General features: G+C 43.1%; 1 protein-coding gene across 21 annotated transcripts in view; it reads right to left on the bottom strand.

Annotated features, from left to right (window-relative positions):
- nfixb (nuclear factor I/Xb) overlaps nucleotides 1-17328 on the bottom strand; it is a 165634-nt gene that overhangs the window by 103038 nt on the left and 45268 nt on the right. For 17 of the 21 annotated variants that reach the window (XM_039823917.1, XM_039823912.1, XM_039823914.1 and 14 more), the window contains one exon: nucleotides 10732-11263. In XM_039823917.1, the coding sequence (XP_039679851.1) occupies nucleotides 10732-11263 (532 nt within the window). Of the gene's footprint in view, nucleotides 1-10731; nucleotides 11264-11772; nucleotides 11941-12048; nucleotides 12123-16896; nucleotides 17000-17328 lie in introns of those variants that run through there. The other 4 variants (XM_039823932.1, XM_039823919.1, XM_039823911.1 and 1 more) reach the window with 4 other exon arrangements.

Below are 17328 nucleotides of genomic sequence, written 5' to 3'. Positions count from 1 at the left end.
AGATTTATTTGTTTTCAAACCAAAACGTAGTAGTGGAAATGTAGCCACAGAGGGATTGGGGAGTGACGATTACAAACCCCACCCTCCTTCATAGGAAACGATTAAAAGCACACAGGACGATGCAGGGGTGGAGCAGCATCAGATTAGGAAGCAAAAACACGACAACGGCCGTAACTCCCTTATGCTAGTGTTTCTCTTAACCCCATTGTTGTGTTTGGGGTCCTGGGGGCCGCATGCCATCTTTAACGGCTCAAAAAAGTACTAACCATTCTTTCATCAGCTTTATACTTCATGACTTTCCACATGAAACGTGGGGTCTAGTTTTAGCTATAGATGGGGTGGGATAGGGCGACAATAATGTCTGTAGATTTTTATGACTATGTATCTGTATTGTACAGTATACTGTAAATACTTTTTTATTTGATTGTGCCATCTACCTGCCCAGGGACTACGGACAGAAACTAGCAATTTGCTACAACCTAGCACAAAAAAAAAAAAAAAATCTATTAATGTTTATTGTGCACTGTCCCTGTTCAAATAAATAAATAAATTACAATATGAGACCTGCTTATAGAAACATGTTTTTGAATTGATGCCATGTTTCATAAGCCTGTTACAGAAAAGTACGCATTACTTCCGTTCGGGGCCTCAGAGAGCCCAGCTGTTAAATATGATGGACTTTCATATGCTCCATATCTGTGATTGAAGTTGACAAGACTTTTTACGCCGCTCTACCCTTCCAAAATCCAAAATTAGGGTTTGGATTTCTGAGTTTTAAAACTATTTCTTTTACAGCAAGTGTGACATCTCTGGAGTCTAACTGATCATTATCACTGTGTTGGATAACACATCTAACACTTCTCTGTCTGGAAATGACTCAGACCATGTCTCAGTGCTCAGTCCTGACAATTGGGCTACTATAATGGATAAAGTTGCCGGTTTGGTGTGGTTTATTAGTGAATATTTTGCAGGCCGGGCAATGCGGATTGGCTCTCACAACATGTTGGGACCGGGAAGGGTGCGGGTATTAAAAAAATCTGACAGTTAATGCATAGCCATTGTGACATTTAAACATGAAATATTTCCATCCTAATGGTCATTTCTGTACAGTATGTCATAATAACGCCAAGAAAATCGAATATCCTTCTTCTTCCTCTAAGGAGTACAAATTGCTCCTTTGAAACTCCAACCATGCTCTGACTGTGAAGACCTGGATGTTGATTTAAAGTTAGTACTTAGCAGCTACCCTTGATGGCACTCGGTTTATGCACCGTCAGACTCAACCGCACTGTATAGGTATCTGCTTTAACCATAAGCAGAAGTGCGGGGAGGCCCTCTATAGATGGAAAGTGATCTGAGTGGATTGCTCTGGCAGAGCTCTGTGCTCTGGTTGGCCCCACAGAGGGCAGGGGTGGCACAGAAACGGCCCAGCACTGCATGGCCACTCACCGTCGCCAACCAGGCCAGTCGCTGACACTCCTTGGATATCACCCAGGAAAGGTACACTGAGCAAAAAGAAAAGAAAAAAGAAAAGAAAAAAAAAAAACCTACGTGGCCACGGCAACTCTATTCATCTGCCTTCTGGACAGCCGGTATTTTCCCTAGGTTTGTTAAAGACGGGCGGTTTAGGTGTCCTTTCTCAAGAAAATGTTTTTTCATTTAAAAAAAAGAAAAAAAATGCAATTTCACATAATTTTGGACCATTATTTATTATTACCATGTCCGTTTCTAAAATGTTGAAAAGCTAGAGCAGATAAAAAAAAACTAAGACAAAAGTAAAAAAAGAAAGTCCACTGGGGACCAACTACAATCATTAGATCTGAGAAACGTCACATAGTTTTGATGCTTATTGATTTTACATTAATTGGGTGATGCGCAGAAGTCTTATAATGGGGGGAACCCTGACAGCTATCCCATGGAACAGACACAGCATGAGAGCTTTGGGTTTTTAAAGTCGACACAAAGGACACAAACATATAAAATGTATAAAACTATAGTATTTGGACGTATGCGTTATTCCCAGACAAACAATGCAATTTCATAAACTTCTCTCCCCGCGATCTCGTCCATATTTCTATTGCTCATCAGAGAGAGAGGAAAAAAAAACAACCAAAAAACGGTTGTTTTCCTATCTTTTTATGAAATTTATGCATCGGAGCTGCCAATAAGAATTCAAATGAGCCTGAAATTATAGACGAGAGAGAGTTGAGCGCTGACAGTTGACGGGTATAATGAGAATGTTACCATCCAAAAATGATGCTTGTGAAATGGACCTGGTCGTCCATATGAAAAGCAAACAGACGGAGAAAGTGAGCGAACGTGTCAGGTGATTTTGTTTTTGAGCAGGAGCCCAGAGCTGGACGGAGCCCTGCCGTGGAGAGGGTCCTCGGAGGACGGATGAGAGAGGGAGACCTGAGTGAAGAAGGGCAAACTTTTACATAGAAATATGAGATCGAGACGAGTGAAGGTATGTTGCTGAGGAATCTGAAATTCTGGACTCGCATAAAAGACTTAACTAGTCATTAAAACTGCTACAGAAAACAGTGTTACGGTATTAGGATCTTCATATCTTCCTAATCTGAGTGCAGAGCTGCAAATTTAGTGCTTAAAAGTGACGGGAGAGAGCGAAAAAAAAAAAAGAACCTGAAACAAAGTCTCCTTTATTCTCTCCGACGGCTTGTTCAAAGTGTAAATCCCTCTCTTCGTTTCTTTGTCCCCGTCTGCGCGCCGCATTTGCAGTTCAGCTGCTCAGTGACATGGCGAGGAGTTTATTTATTTATCCATTCCCCCGTTCATTTGAACATTTGCGCTGACAAACGCCGAAGTAGCCGCATTAGCGCCTAGTTCACACCCGCCTTCCCCTGACTATTGACTGGCGAGGACGCAGCAGAAGTCGGCGTGTTGGTTGATGAGTGACGATAATGGAGAAGAGACACCCAGGTGCACTTGTAGACGCACGGAAACACTAAAACGCAGGCTGCCAAAATAGTTGAGCTCAGGGACACGGACGCATTGAAGTACAAGACTAGACAAGTTAAGTCAGGAAAAAAAAAAAACGGCAAGCATCGGAGAATGTCAAAATAATGCAAAAATAAAAAAGGATGGATAGATATGGAGTGTATCTTACAGTCAGTAGCTTTATTGCGTATTATTCTTCGCACCGGGAAGAAGGACCCCCACCCCTGCGACCCCATATATTCACTCTGTTATTTCAGGGAACAAAAGCGGGGCTCTCGAGGCCATGGGTGGATCCGTGAAAGGAAGAAAGGAGTCCTGCTCCTGGTCCTGTCTGAATAGGGGCCTTTCACACTTTGAGAGGCCTGTTTACTCTCCCTCAATAATGGCTCTAATTTTCTGATCATTATTGAGTAATTCCATCCACCCCCACACCCAGCGTTTAACGCTTGCTCCAATCACTCACGCCACCTTCGTTCGTGTCTCCGAAGGGCCCCAAATGATTGTACAATACATGTTCTTCATTTCCTCTAAGCCCATCAGTCCTTAATCCTCCCGACTACCCTTTTCCTGCTAGGCCCTTTAAAAAAAAAAAAAAAAAAAAAACGACATCTATGAAGACACCTGAAGACAATTCAGTAAAAAAAAATAAATATGCAAAGGCAGAAATTTTGATTTGCATAAAAAAAAAAAAAAAAAAAAGAAATCATTCAGCATTCTTTTTTTTTCCCCACATGTGGAATCATTCTCTCCTCTGATTGGTGAGGAGCAGCGCTCTATCCTCCATTTTGTTTTGGACCTGAATCCACAGCAGTACCATCACACCGAGGAACAAGATTCGCTCTGCTCAACGCCGGTGGAAAATATTTTGAAGAAAAGAAAAAGAATACATTTAGTAACACGATAGCTATTTTAATCAACGCGCTGACATCTCCATAAAATAAGACTTTAAGTTTGAATGGTATGATTGCTTTTTTCTGGCAACCCGCTGTAAAAAAAAATAAAAAATAATAAAAGCATCCATAGGAGGGGTTTTAGGGGCGAAACTGGACGTGCAGGGGAAAGAAGTGTTAAGCGAAAAAAAAGGATATGGGGGTGGGGGTGGGGATGTTAAAATGAGAGAAAGAAAAGGATCAGAAGGAGAGAAGTTGGCAGAGACTGTGTCGGTTTGAAAAGCTGGCACCTTCTAAACAGAGCTGCAGCTTTGGGTGCCAAATGCTGCCAACCAACCCCACTAGCCTGAATATGTGCCCTCCCTCTCTCTTTGTTTTCAGCATGGCATTTTGCATCATCTTTATTCTACTGTATGCTTCTCTTTTTACTTTATATCAGTGCTCGATATCATCCTCACAGCAGTGACTGACATTTATTACCATTAAATGAGAGAATAAATAAGGCATGTGGGAAAAATTAAGAGGGAGATATTTATTCATATATTCATTATTAGTGTTCATTTCAAGGATTTTATCTAATTTTTTTTTATGTAAGAGGATTTTGTTTGCGTATAATTGCTAATTTTTGGAATTTGAGATGGTTTGAAAGAAAAATTAAAAAAACAATCCACACAGAGATGGCGGGATCCGTGCTCGGCGGCGGCGCGGTGTTCCGCTCCCGTTTTCCGTATGGAAAAAGAGCCGTCCCAATTACAGGGCAGTGTCCCCGTGCTCTGCTCCACTGGACCGAGGGAACAAGGCGCGACGCGGACGGATCAGAATCTGGTTGCTGGGAACCGGCCCAGAAAAAAAAAAAAAAAGAAAAAGACGCTTTGCTTTTTCTCTCTCCTCTACTCCTCCTCCTCCTCCTCCTCCTCCTCCTCTCCTGCCTTCACCTCTCCTCTCTCTCCTCCTGCTCTTTGCCCCTGGGCTCAGGCGGCTGAGAAGCCAAGCCGCCCCTCCTGCGCCGAGATACGTATGTTTTTAGGAGACAGACAGATTTCAGGCCTGGCGCGTGTACAGAGAAACAGAGGACTGGTCATGCAAATTCACACACTGAAACGAGTGTTGTTAGAGACCAAAAATAAAAACACAAAGAAACTAGAGGGAAATGTGCGCCTATTTTGCCGCTGTTCTTTATAAAAAATAAAAAAGCAGAAAAATCCATTCAAGAATACCATCAAATAAAACGCAGTAATTGCTCAATAGATAAAAAGCCTATTCATTTAATTGCATGTGTTTACTACATTCATTAACGCTAATTCATTAATGCATATAATTAGGTAATTTAAATTTGAGAAATAAATACATTTCTGTTTGTTGTTATCTCAGCTACCATTTCTTAAGGAATAAGTATAAAAAGTGAACTGAGCTGCTGAATTGCTAAAGAGACACCATAACAATTTATTTATTAACCTTAATTACACAAATAATTAAAAATCACTGTACAGTGAAATTGGGAAATAAAGCTAATCCATGTTGCCCACAATAGGCACTCTCTGGTACGAGGAATGTTTCTATTTGCAAAGCTAAGACCTGACCTTTGTTTCAAATTAGACTTAATTCAATCATATACTCAGTCTTTTGTGTATCTTTCCCAGTATTATTCACTAAACTGGATAATTACAGTGAATATGAAGCAGGTTGGCCTGCTACCAAGCCCGTAGAGCTGCTCAGAAGTCGGCCCTATAGAGTGGGGGAAAGTTGGGAGAGATTGGTTTAAATCAAATCAATCAAGAGGTCAGCAGATCGGCGCCAACGGCTTGCATCTTTTCACCGAGTATTTGGAATAATCAACACACACACACACACACACACACACACACACACACACACACACACACACACACACACACACACACACACACACACACACACACACACACACACACACACACACACACACACACACACACACACACACACACACACACACACACACACACACACAACAAACACACAACAGCCCAGTGTCAGAGACGCTGTTCCGTCATGAGAGGGGCTTGCCGGAGCTCAAACTTTATTGGCCATATTATTTCTAATGACAACAAAGCGTAAGAAAGTTTCCATTGAAAGTGTCCGACCGGCAGAGTTTTTCACACCAGATGAATGTGGCTCCCTCGGCGCCGACACTCTGTTTCTCTGTCGGCCCGGGTTACGGACCGGTGCCAGAGCGCTGGAGCACAATTCTGTTCTCCGTCCAGAAATCTCTGCTCTGCACAACACGCTCAGCCAAGGAAAAGAAGGGACTCCGAGTGATTTCCCGGTTTTCCTTTTAATAATTACAATTCCGTCAACTCTCGTTCGGCAAAACACTCGAAAGCTGACGGGACAACATAACCTGTGTGTGTGGGAGGATTGGTGTAATCTTATAGCACGTATTCTGCTCAAAGCTGCTCGAGCCATAATGTATAGCCTCAATAAACCACCACACACTTATAACTTAGTGTGTGAAAAACAAACAAATCCCACTCTGTCCTGTTTAGTCTCCTCTTTATTATGTAACTGCGTCTGATAACGTTACCTCCCTTTGAAGCTCAGGATATTGTGCAAAGCAGATAAGATTGTGAGTGATGGATTAGAGCGACGTGAAGTGTCTCAGCCTGTCCCCCTGTCCATTCTCCTCTTTGTTCGCCTCCATTAAAAGATATTCTCTCGGCCATTTGTAATGTCGGGACAACGCGCAGACACACACTGATGGGTAAACGAACAGCTCAGGTTTGCAGTGGCACCATAGAGATACGCCGCAGTCTGGCGTGCACACACACAGTTGGCTTTCGGACCTGTCCCAGGTCCCTCTCTGGTCCGTCTGTCTCCAGCGCAGAGAACAGATATGGATGCTGCACTCTCCAAAAACATCTATTATAACAGCTCAAGTAATGAAAGCTGTATGGAGGCGGCTCCGGCATGACTAATGCTGGAACCGTGCGGCTTCGTCAGATCGACAAATATGGAACACGACGCTAAAAAAAAACCATGACCTGATCCGGGGTCTCTAGGTGGAGGAAGGCCCACAGCGCCCAACTGGCGAGCCAGACTTTGGTTTGTACCGACTTGCGATCAAAGATGAGATCAAACCACCCCCCCCCTTCGCTTCCTCCACATCCCTGAACCATTATAGTTATCATCATCATCATCATCAGATGCAGCGCAATAAGTGCAATGAAAAGGAAACACTTTTGGGGTCGACTCCCATCAGTCCGCGACAATTATTATATCGTGATCTGTGCACGTGTGTGGGTGTGGGTGTGTTCTGTGTGCAGGTGTGTGTCAGCAGCCAGGTATTTGTCAAAAAACCCATTCTTGCTAGTGGAACCTTGCTTTGCAGCTGCAGAGCAGATCCGAGTACGGCGGCTGTGATCTGTCCCAGCTCTCACTGCCCCGCCTGGAAGGGCCCAAGTCTATAATTGGACAGAAGCAGAGACACATACTGTACTGGAGAGGAGCCGAAACAGAGGAGGGGGTTAGACGTGGTGGATCTCCTGTTCTGTCAATCCACGCTTGCGAAGCAGAGCCCGCCCCCCCCTGCAGCTGGCGACAGTGACATCAGAGGGACAAGAGAGTTGAAAAAAAAAAAAAAACGCCGCGGCAGAAAACAGGCCGGTGACACGGCCGTGGTCCAATCATCAGGCCCTGGCAACTGATAGCTTCCGCAAGACACAGACACCCTGGAATGGGGAGCTAAGAATAAAACTGTAACGCTGCCACCCCAAAGGTTAGAATGGAGCCACTGTCTGCCTGTCCTTCTCTAAACTCTGGTTAACCCCAGACAGCCTCCTGGAAAACAGCAATTACAGTTTATACAAGTGGAGGTTTTATTTTTTTTTATTTTTTTGCCGTTTCCTAATGTTGCCTCGGTTCCATTCTAGTCGTATGTGCCAGGTGCTGCACAGACTGCATGAGAGGGTGCTGTGAAGAAAAAAAAAAAAAAAAAGCTGAGCACGATCACAAACCTTGTCCCTCCCACAGCAGTGGACTTCGTCAGCACACAGCAGGTCGGCTTTTTAAGCGAGCAGGAAAGACAAAATAAATAAATAAATAAATGCCACTACTTCATTCATGATGGCACACAAGCCTTTTTCCAGTTTCAACACATGCTTATAGCCAGTAAATGGAACGTTGTGCTCTCGACTGGACGACATATTTGAAAGCGATTTCTATAAGAATGCTCGTACGTGTACAAAAAAAAAAAAAAAAACATACAAATGTGACGTGCTACCGCACACAAATCAGCAAGATGAAGGCGACTGAGTGTTCATATGAGGGGTGAGTGGCTGCTGGATTCTGGCACGGAGTAAAAAAAAAAAAAAAAAAAAAAAAAAAGGCTTTACTCCAAAAGGGGCACCAGGCTGCGCTGGGAGCTAATCTGAGCCGCGGTTCGCCACGGCGCATTGTGGAACAGGAAGAGGCGCTCACGGAGGCCCCGCAAACTCAAGCAGAGTTACACACTGGGCTGAAAGGAGCCTGGCATGGGGTACTCTGTCACAGAGGAACGCTGGCCCTCGCCTTGCCAACGAGAAGAATTAAGGTCCTGTAACTGTATGCCTGTGGTAAGAGAGCCCTTTACTGGAGACCCCGGGAGACTAGTTAAGGGAGGAGAAAAGGAAACACCTGAGCGACTCCACCTGCAAACACCTGAATCCTGGAAACAAGATGACCGGGCCGTAGCGTCACGATGAAACGCCATACAAAAACACATTTGCACATTGTATCAAATTGTAAACCAATACTGCTCATAGTGTAGTCACACAACATTTGAAGCATTTGCGGTAGAGCTGGGCTTCGATTATCAATACGTTAAAATGACACTAATAAGTCACATATAGGTAGAGCTGGGCGACTCGGAGAAAATCGAATATTATGATATTTTTTGAACAAATACCTCGGTATAGATATGGTAGGGTTGACAGTTGGTGCTTTGACAAAAAATATCTACACAATGAGATTTTTCATAAATAATCAATAATGTGGATACAGCTAGAACAGTCTGGATGGTTCAGAAAATCACTTTACTGTAACGCAGCCTTTAAAAGCAGGAAAAAGACAACACGTGTGTCGTGTAAGACGATATCTAGCCTCATGTCCAGACATCACATGACATCTGCCCACCTCCAAAAACATGAAGCTGTTCATGATTTCAATTTGCTGCTGAGAAAGTGGATTAGCTCTGTGCTCCCATGACCACGGCAGTGATACCAGGCAGGTCATTAATTCAGAATTTGAATCGCTTAAAATGACTTAAAAACAAAAGCACAATTGTATTGTTTTACACTTACGAAGAAGTGTGCCTTTCCTTGTTATTGCAAAAGCTCTAAAGTTTTTAATTATAGTAGTTTATAATTTAATATAACATAACATTTTAGTATTGCTAAGACAAAAGAATAATCCTGGCTAAAATTAAGCAAAAAACTAAAACATTCCCACTATTACATTTCACAAATTGCCTTTAGAGAATACATCCAGGTTTGTGTACAGTACACTAAAATGTTTTTTAACACTATTACTACTTCATGGTCACATCAGGAAACGCTTGTGCCAAATATGGAGAAATGGAATAAAACATCTCCTAAACAAACAAGAGACAGAGCCACGCTGCCATAAACAAAAAAATAAAATAAAAAAAAGTCTCAACCCCTGTGTGTGTCCACTTTTGCGTGTGTGCAGGCTGAGGCGGCTGACGCTGCAGACAGGCTGACTCTCGCTGCCTCCCAAACTACCTGGGACTGGGCCAGCTGTCACTGTCCTCACCAGAACACCACACCCACCCACCAATCTCACAATAACATACACATGGATTACGGACACATGACAAACGGACACGGACACACACACACACACGTTCGCAGATGCTTTTGTTTACACATGGCACCGGGAAACATGCACATTTGGATTTAGACAAATTTGCCCACAAATACTTGAACAAATGTACCAACGCAAACATATCTCTAGGTAAACACAGGTTTTAAGCCCGACTGTCAAATTCTCAGAATCTCTTTAAACCAGATAGAAACATCTATCTCACACATTTTTTTTTTTTTTTTTTTTGAAGATTATGTTGCACAGACTGTCCCTTTAAATGTCAAGTTGTCTTAGTCCTGACGGTGTTTATCAAAGCCTGGCATTGGCTCAGCTGTGTACATAGTGAGGGGCAGGGTCTAATCTGTGACTCACATGGCAAATAGGGGTGTAAATCACCCGTTTTACCCCGAAACGATATTATATCGAAGACGATACAATGTTTCCTGGTATCACGAAGTCTGCCACGATACGACTTGGATTCCATTCAATTCAGGGGCCTGCGACGGATACGATATCAGTTCCATTTATATATATTTACAAAAAGCAACTAAAATATGATCAGTCAATTTCATTACTAAGCAAAAACAAAACTACACTTTTTAATAAACAGAATAAGTATAAAAGTGGGAATTTCAAAATCAAGGCGCATGTTAAAGATGACCCTATGTATGGCTATTTTCACTTTGCATCGATAACGTTGGATCGTTGTCGATATATCGATTCGATCCACACCGATGTATCGATCCACCCCTAATAGCATCACATACTGACCTCTTTGCGTGTATGAATTAACAAAATTCACACTAGTTGGTGTGTGTGTGTATGTGTGTGTGTGTGTGTGTGTGAGAGATGTAGGCAACTACAGTAACATCACATTCCTCTGTGTGTATGTATACACCCTAATAGCATCACATACTGACCTCTGTTTGTGTGTATAAATTAATAAAATTCACACTAGTTTGTTTGTGTGTGTGTGTCTGTGTGTGTGTGTGTGTGTGTGTGTGTGTCTGTGTGACGTAGGCGACTACAGACTAACACCACATACCTGGTGTGTGGACGAAGTAGGCCAGGTAGAGGTCCAGCTCCTTGACCGTCACTCCGATGTGGTGCGGCTGGACACACAGGCCGTGGTTGGAGCACTGGGGCGACTTGACCAGCCGCTCGCCGTCCGTGCTCTCCAGGGGGCTGCCCTTGAACAGGATGACCATGACCAGGTCCAGCCGCCACACCTTGTCGGCCTGGCGGAGGCAGTCGATGCGGCGGATCTTGCCCTTCTGGTCGGGGTTGGACAGCACGCAGCAGGGCGCCTTCTTCCCCGTGATGGTGAGCACAAAGTCCTCGCGGAACTCGGGCCGGATGTCCTTGCGGAGCTTGGCCAGCAGGCGCGAGGCCCACTTCTGCTTGATCTCCGGCTTCTCGCCCAGCAGCTCGTCCTTCACCGCGCGCTCTTCGTCCTTGGTCATCCTCTTCTCGTGCTTCTTGAAGTACTTGCGCTTGCGGGCCTGCAGGTTGAACCAGGTGTAGGAGAAGGCACGGACATGGGGGAGGAGGGCCTCAATGAAGGGATGAAATTCATCCTGATGACAGAGAGACGAGGCGTTAGGAGAATGGACAGAAAGGGCTTTCAGTTTGAAAGAGAGCATGCAAATCTTGGAAAAAAAAATAAAATAAAAAAAAAAATAAAAGCTGGTAAACAAATTAGACAATTTTAAATGAAAAAGAGGCAATAGAGTAAAAAAGTAACAAAATATATGATGATATATTGTGATTATATTGTTAAAATTACAATTGTAACTACAGGTAATTTAAAATCTAATTACAGTTTACTAAAATATCTATTCAAATAATTATTTACCAATCACATCAAATATAATATGCAGCAATAAACACGAAAATTGATCTTAACTGTAGAATGCAAAAGGTATAATGCAAAGCCTCCTTTTCATAAATAAACAGCAAAAACATTCATACAACACATATATAAAACACATGAATAGTAATCCAACAGCAACTGAAAAGCTGAGCCAAGTCGCGCTCCCAGTTTTCTGCTGCGAAAAGAAAAAGTTATTCTGCTGCACCATAATACCTTCACTACATATCTCTGGGCGACAAAGCCCAGATCTCGCCACAGCGTTCCTGTGCCAGGGTTGCCACACACCGGTCGCTCACCACCGCCAAGCTTTGCCGCCACAAGACCACTGTTGAAATGTGCAGCTAAAAGATCAGCCATACCATTTCCTATCTCTGCTACCATGCAAGGGGAGCTCCAACCAGACTCACATTTCCACAACAAACTGAAAGCAGACAGAAATCACCACAGAAAACCACACTGCTAGAGGAAGACAGACGGCCTGGTAGTTACCATTTTGCACTCTCATCATAAATTTGGCACAGCGTTTAAAGTGAAAAAAAAAAATCTCCTGCACCAGTTTTTTTTTTTTTTTCTCCCGCGCTCCAAAATGTAAAGCAAGCACTGGCTTGGCAGGGTGTGGAGAATTAGTAGATGAAAAAAAACTGGGGGGTGGGGACGTGGGGGTTAAAAAAAAAAAAAAAAAAAAGAAAGAAAGAAAGAAAATTAGCAGAATATGCTGCTCACTAAAAACAGTGGGCCAAAGTTTAAAAATTAAAACCCCAAGATTTTAGGAAGGACAAAATTCACTAGAGCCGGACCACGGCCAGCAAATCATTACACAAAAGCCAAAAATGACCCCCCAAAAAAAAGAGATTAAAAACTTGTAGCAACAAAAATTGTCAAATAAAAATAGAAATGTTAACAGTATTGCACTGTTAGAAAAACTTCAACAACGGGGATAGAGGTACTTAAAATAAACAGTCCTTTGTGCTTTCCAAAAAAAAAAAAAAAAAATCCTTGGCAAAGAAGTGTAAGTGGTGGTGGTGTCTGTTCTGATCCCTGGGCCCGGCGCAAGACTCACACACACACACACACACACACACACACATACACACTCACTCACTCACTCACACAGATGGGGGGGGCCAGGGAGAGTAGAGCACAGAATAGAGAAAAAAAAAAAATAGAGAGCCGAATCAATGTTGGACGAGCGCATACGACCGCTGGCAAAGCCGAGTGCTGCTTCTTTTTTCCCCTTTTCTCTCCAACTCTCTCTCTTTCTCTCTCCGTTTCTCGCTCGCCGTCTCTCGTCCTCTCCGCGTTCTTTCCCTAACCATTGCTTGAGCCTTTGCCAGCGCGAGTAGGGCCCACCTATTTGGCAACAAGACGCCTGTAGCCCAGCCAATGCGTTAGCTTCAAGAGCTGAAAGGGAGGGAAGAGAGAAAGAGGAGAGGGGAGGGGGGGGGGGGGTAGTGGCAATGAGAGGGAGAGCGCGCAGGAGAGAGAGAGAGAGAGAGCAGGTGGAGTGTAAGAGAGCGCGCAGCCTTGTCCGACGCTGCACAATTTGCCAAATCGACAAGTTCCACCCTGACACGGAGGCAAAGTTCAAGGGAGCAAGTCTTCTCCCGCACCAATCGCCGCAGCCCTCAGCCTGCCTCCATCTTTGCTATGGCCGCCATCGCCTCGTCTCCCTCACCCCCGTCCACCCCCACACACGAACCCCCACCCTCCTCTGCGCTCCTGTCTCTCTCTCTCTCTCTCTGTGTCTCTCTCTACCCCTCGCTCTGCTTGCATAATGCCACCTTGGCAGAGGATGGCAAAGAGAGGACACACAGCTTCAGAATCCCTCCAGACCCCACCACCGGCAGCTGCTCATGGGTTTACCACAGCAAACAAAGAGGGAGAAACAAACCCAGGCAGCCACACTGCTCTGACTGCGCGCACACACACACACACACATACACAAATGACGGGATGATTTAGAGGCAGAATACTGAAATGGTTACAGAATTTCAAGGGGAAGGTGGCTGGCAGGCAGGCGAAACTGAATGTGCCTCAGCTGTATGGCGCAGCACTGAAAGCAGCAGATAAATGGTCAGCTGGAGTGTTAAGCGTAACGTCTCCCACGAAAATTCCCCAAATTTGCTGTGCGCCTTCCTCCTGAACTCCCGGGAGGAATTTGGCGTTGGGTCGGTGAGTGGCGACGGCTGCCATGTCGCCTCATCGTGACAGCACGTCATTCAGGGTTGCACCTGCTCCGCGGACAGCCAGTCTGACGGCAGGAGTGCTGCGGAAACACGGACTCTGGGAACTGAGGATTGTGACTCCGAGAAAAAAATAAAATAAAATGCGGCCCCAATACAGAAATCATATGCGAGTTCACGTTAGGGCTGCACAATTAATCGCAAATTTTATCGAAATTGCAATAGCGACTAGTGCGATATCCAAATTGCAGGGGGCAAAATGTGTGTCAAACCATTCTGAAATGAAGTATTGTGGTGCTGCAGAGACGTCCCGGCCTACAAATCCTAACATACAGACTAAAGAAAAAAAAAAAAATGATCTTTGTTTGGTACAGATCCTCTCGCATTAAAATCACACTATAATCGTTTCCATTTTTCAATGAAAATGAGAACAACGATACAAAAATGATCATTCCCTCCAATATCAGGAATCATACCGCAATCGCAAGATCAGTCAAAACAATCGCTATTAGACATTTTCCTCATATCGTGCAGCCCTAGTTCATGTGCTCGGTCAATGCTAGAAACCAAGGCAACAATCCCAAGCAACCATCACCTAGGTCAGCTAGGACCGTGTGCACAGCGGAAACCATTAGTCAGAATCAGAAAAGGGCTTATTTATTACATTATTGCCACAGTAAGTTACACCTGCGTGGAATTTGCCTCGGTGAATGGTGCATACATACGCAAACAAACATATTAAACAGAAATAAAATAATAGCAGAGCTGGGCGATATGGAGAAAATCAAATAATCACTGACTATTGGTGCTTTCACAAAATATTTACACAATCAGAGTTTTGGTAAATAATCACCGATAATGTGGATACCACGGCAAATTATAAAACAGTAAGTATGTCCGGTAAGAAAATGACATCACTGACATCACCTTTAAATGCCAGGAAAAGACAACACGTACGTGTCATATCACGATATTACAATATCCAAAAAGTGAGACGATATCTAGCCTCATATATCGATGTCGATATAATATCGATATGTTGCCCAGCCCTAAATAATAGTCACTTAATCCATTAGTCGATCTACAGACAAATTAACCTGCAACTATTTGGATTATCGACTAATCCTTTTTAAGCAAAAATACCAAACTGGTTTCCCGGTTCCAGTTTCTCCACAACACAGATGTCCTGCTTTCCTTTGCCATGTAGGATACCAGGGCTGTATCAAATGTCTTTTTTATTTATTTATTTTTACATTCAAAGCTTCGAGGTTTTTCGAATGAAGCTTCTTATGTCTGTCGTCATATTTTTTGACGTCACCAACCAGAAAAAAAAAAAGGAATCCTCAAAAAAAAAAAAAAAAAAGGTAATTAAATGAGATTTTTTTATTAAATCAACTTTCTGCAATGAATATAACTCGTCGCTTTCGTCAACATAAATACATGTAGGCAGCAGGCTAATCCAATAAGGGCATAAAATAATGACGAAATAATAAAACGCGCCCTAAGGCTTACAGCAAACATTATGTTAAACAACGCTCTGGGGTTATCGGAAAGGTTTGGCTCACACAAGTCGGAAACAATACGCAGCCACTAGGGGTGCACGTTCAGAAAATGTCACGATTCAATATCAATTTACAGGCTCAAGATTTGATTAAAAAAAGAAATCGATTTTCGATAAAAAAAAAAAAAACGATTCACAAAAATTTAAAAATATGAATACATTTTTGGAATTCTATGAATACATTTTGAATCGGTAGAGCTCGATTCGCAAATTACTGATAATATAACTGTAGCCTTAACTTTATCTGCAACTGTACAGAAACCGGATTTCAACAGAATGAATAGACATGCAACAAAAATGGGTTTACATAAAGGTTATGAATAAAGCTTGGAAATATTCGGTACAGCCCTATATGATACCAAAGTGAGTATTTGGGGGTCAGACCAAACCATTCCAATACGTCACCTTGGGCTCTCAGCTGTCTGGCAATTTCAAGACAAAATGATTAATCAAGACAGTAATCGACAGATTAACCGACAATGGAAAATGACTGTTAGCTCCAGCTTCTAAATCAATATTTGAGCTTTGTTCACAAATTGGAATTAATAAAAGGTCTCTCCCTTACTCGGTGCAGTCACATTGCCCCAAAAAAAGGCCACAGACTCTGCCAACTCCAAACACAAGTGTTAATCTTTAAATAATGACAGAGGTTATTGGCATTCTCATTTAACCAGAGAAACACTATTGCATTATGCAAACAAAAGGTAGAGGCCCTCAAACACAATACCACCACCACCACCACTCTCTCACCAATAAACATCAGGACCTCGGCTCGCATGGCACACAGCAATGCCTTTCAGCTTCATCTTCCAGCCATCAGCCTAATGAAACAGACAGCCTCTCAGCCATCATCTGTTAACACGATGGAGGACAACACACCTCCACATTCATCCCGCTCGCTTTGTGTGCCATTGACCGTGGTTAGATAAAGATACAAAGGAAGCCAAGGGATTCACACATTTCATTGTGTGTGTCTCTGTGTGTGTGTGTGTGTGTGTGTGTGTGTGTGTGTGTGTGTGTGTGTGTGTGTGTGTGTGTGTGTGTGTGTGTGAGAGAGAGACAGAGAGAAATATGGCATCCGAGTTAAATAAATTTTCTGTTCCCTTCACCACCTGCAATTCGAAAAACAAATATAAAAAAAATCATGAAAGTTAACAGGCACTTGAATGTGCTTCCTGTGAGATCTGCTTTTCAGTAAAAAAAAAAAAAATTAAGTCTTTCTGGGTGACCCTGCCAAAATGCAAATAAACCACCATTCAAATGTCACTGGAATTTGACTACAAGGGGTTTTAAGTCACTTTCCTTAGCTATACTATTTGCCTTCCATGGGGCTGAAAAAAAAAGAAGGAATTACACATCCAGGAATAACTGTCGTGCAGATTCTTTCCAAGTGCCAAATGTGGAGGGAGAAAACCCATCATTCAAAGCGTCCTCGGTGGGTGAGCGCTACGGTTAGCTTCGCTTGTCTCCGCTATCAGCTGCGCCACACTAGGCCTGTATAATGCTCAGTACTGAAATGTACGCCTATTTTATTTAGGTTATCGAAACGACATAAACCCATTATGGAAGGTGTCTCTCGGTTAATCTCCTTACCTGGAAATTAAATTAAGGCCAAACGCGCGTGGCCTTCAGCCTAAATTCGGGCTTATTATTAATTAGCAGTCGGAGCTGTCGGTGCTTTCTTCCTGATATATTTTTACAGCAATGAAAGCGGCGCGAATATTAAGTTCCCATTTCCGGTTGTTTTATCTCTTCACCTTAAAAGTCCCCAAAACCAAACTGCATCCAGTCTGCACGTGATGCATCATGGGTCACATTTCAGGCCTAAAAATAAAATAAAATAAAATGACAAACTAGTCCTGTGTGAGTTTCTCTTAATAGACCCGACATTCAGCCAATTAAAGTCCTGATTTATTTATTTTTTTATTTTTCATGTTTCTCTGGCTAGTTCCCTCAAATATCCAGTATCCGTTAATACGTCGAAAACCTCAGCCAAAACAATTAATAATGCACCATCACTTCTTG

Source organism: Perca fluviatilis, chromosome 15, assembly GCF_010015445.1.
Source record: "Perca fluviatilis chromosome 15, GENO_Pfluv_1.0, whole genome shotgun sequence".
In the NCBI taxonomy this organism is placed as follows: Eukaryota; Metazoa; Chordata; class Actinopteri; order Perciformes; family Percidae; genus Perca; species Perca fluviatilis.
This window is presented reverse-complemented; position numbering and strand designations above follow the sequence as displayed.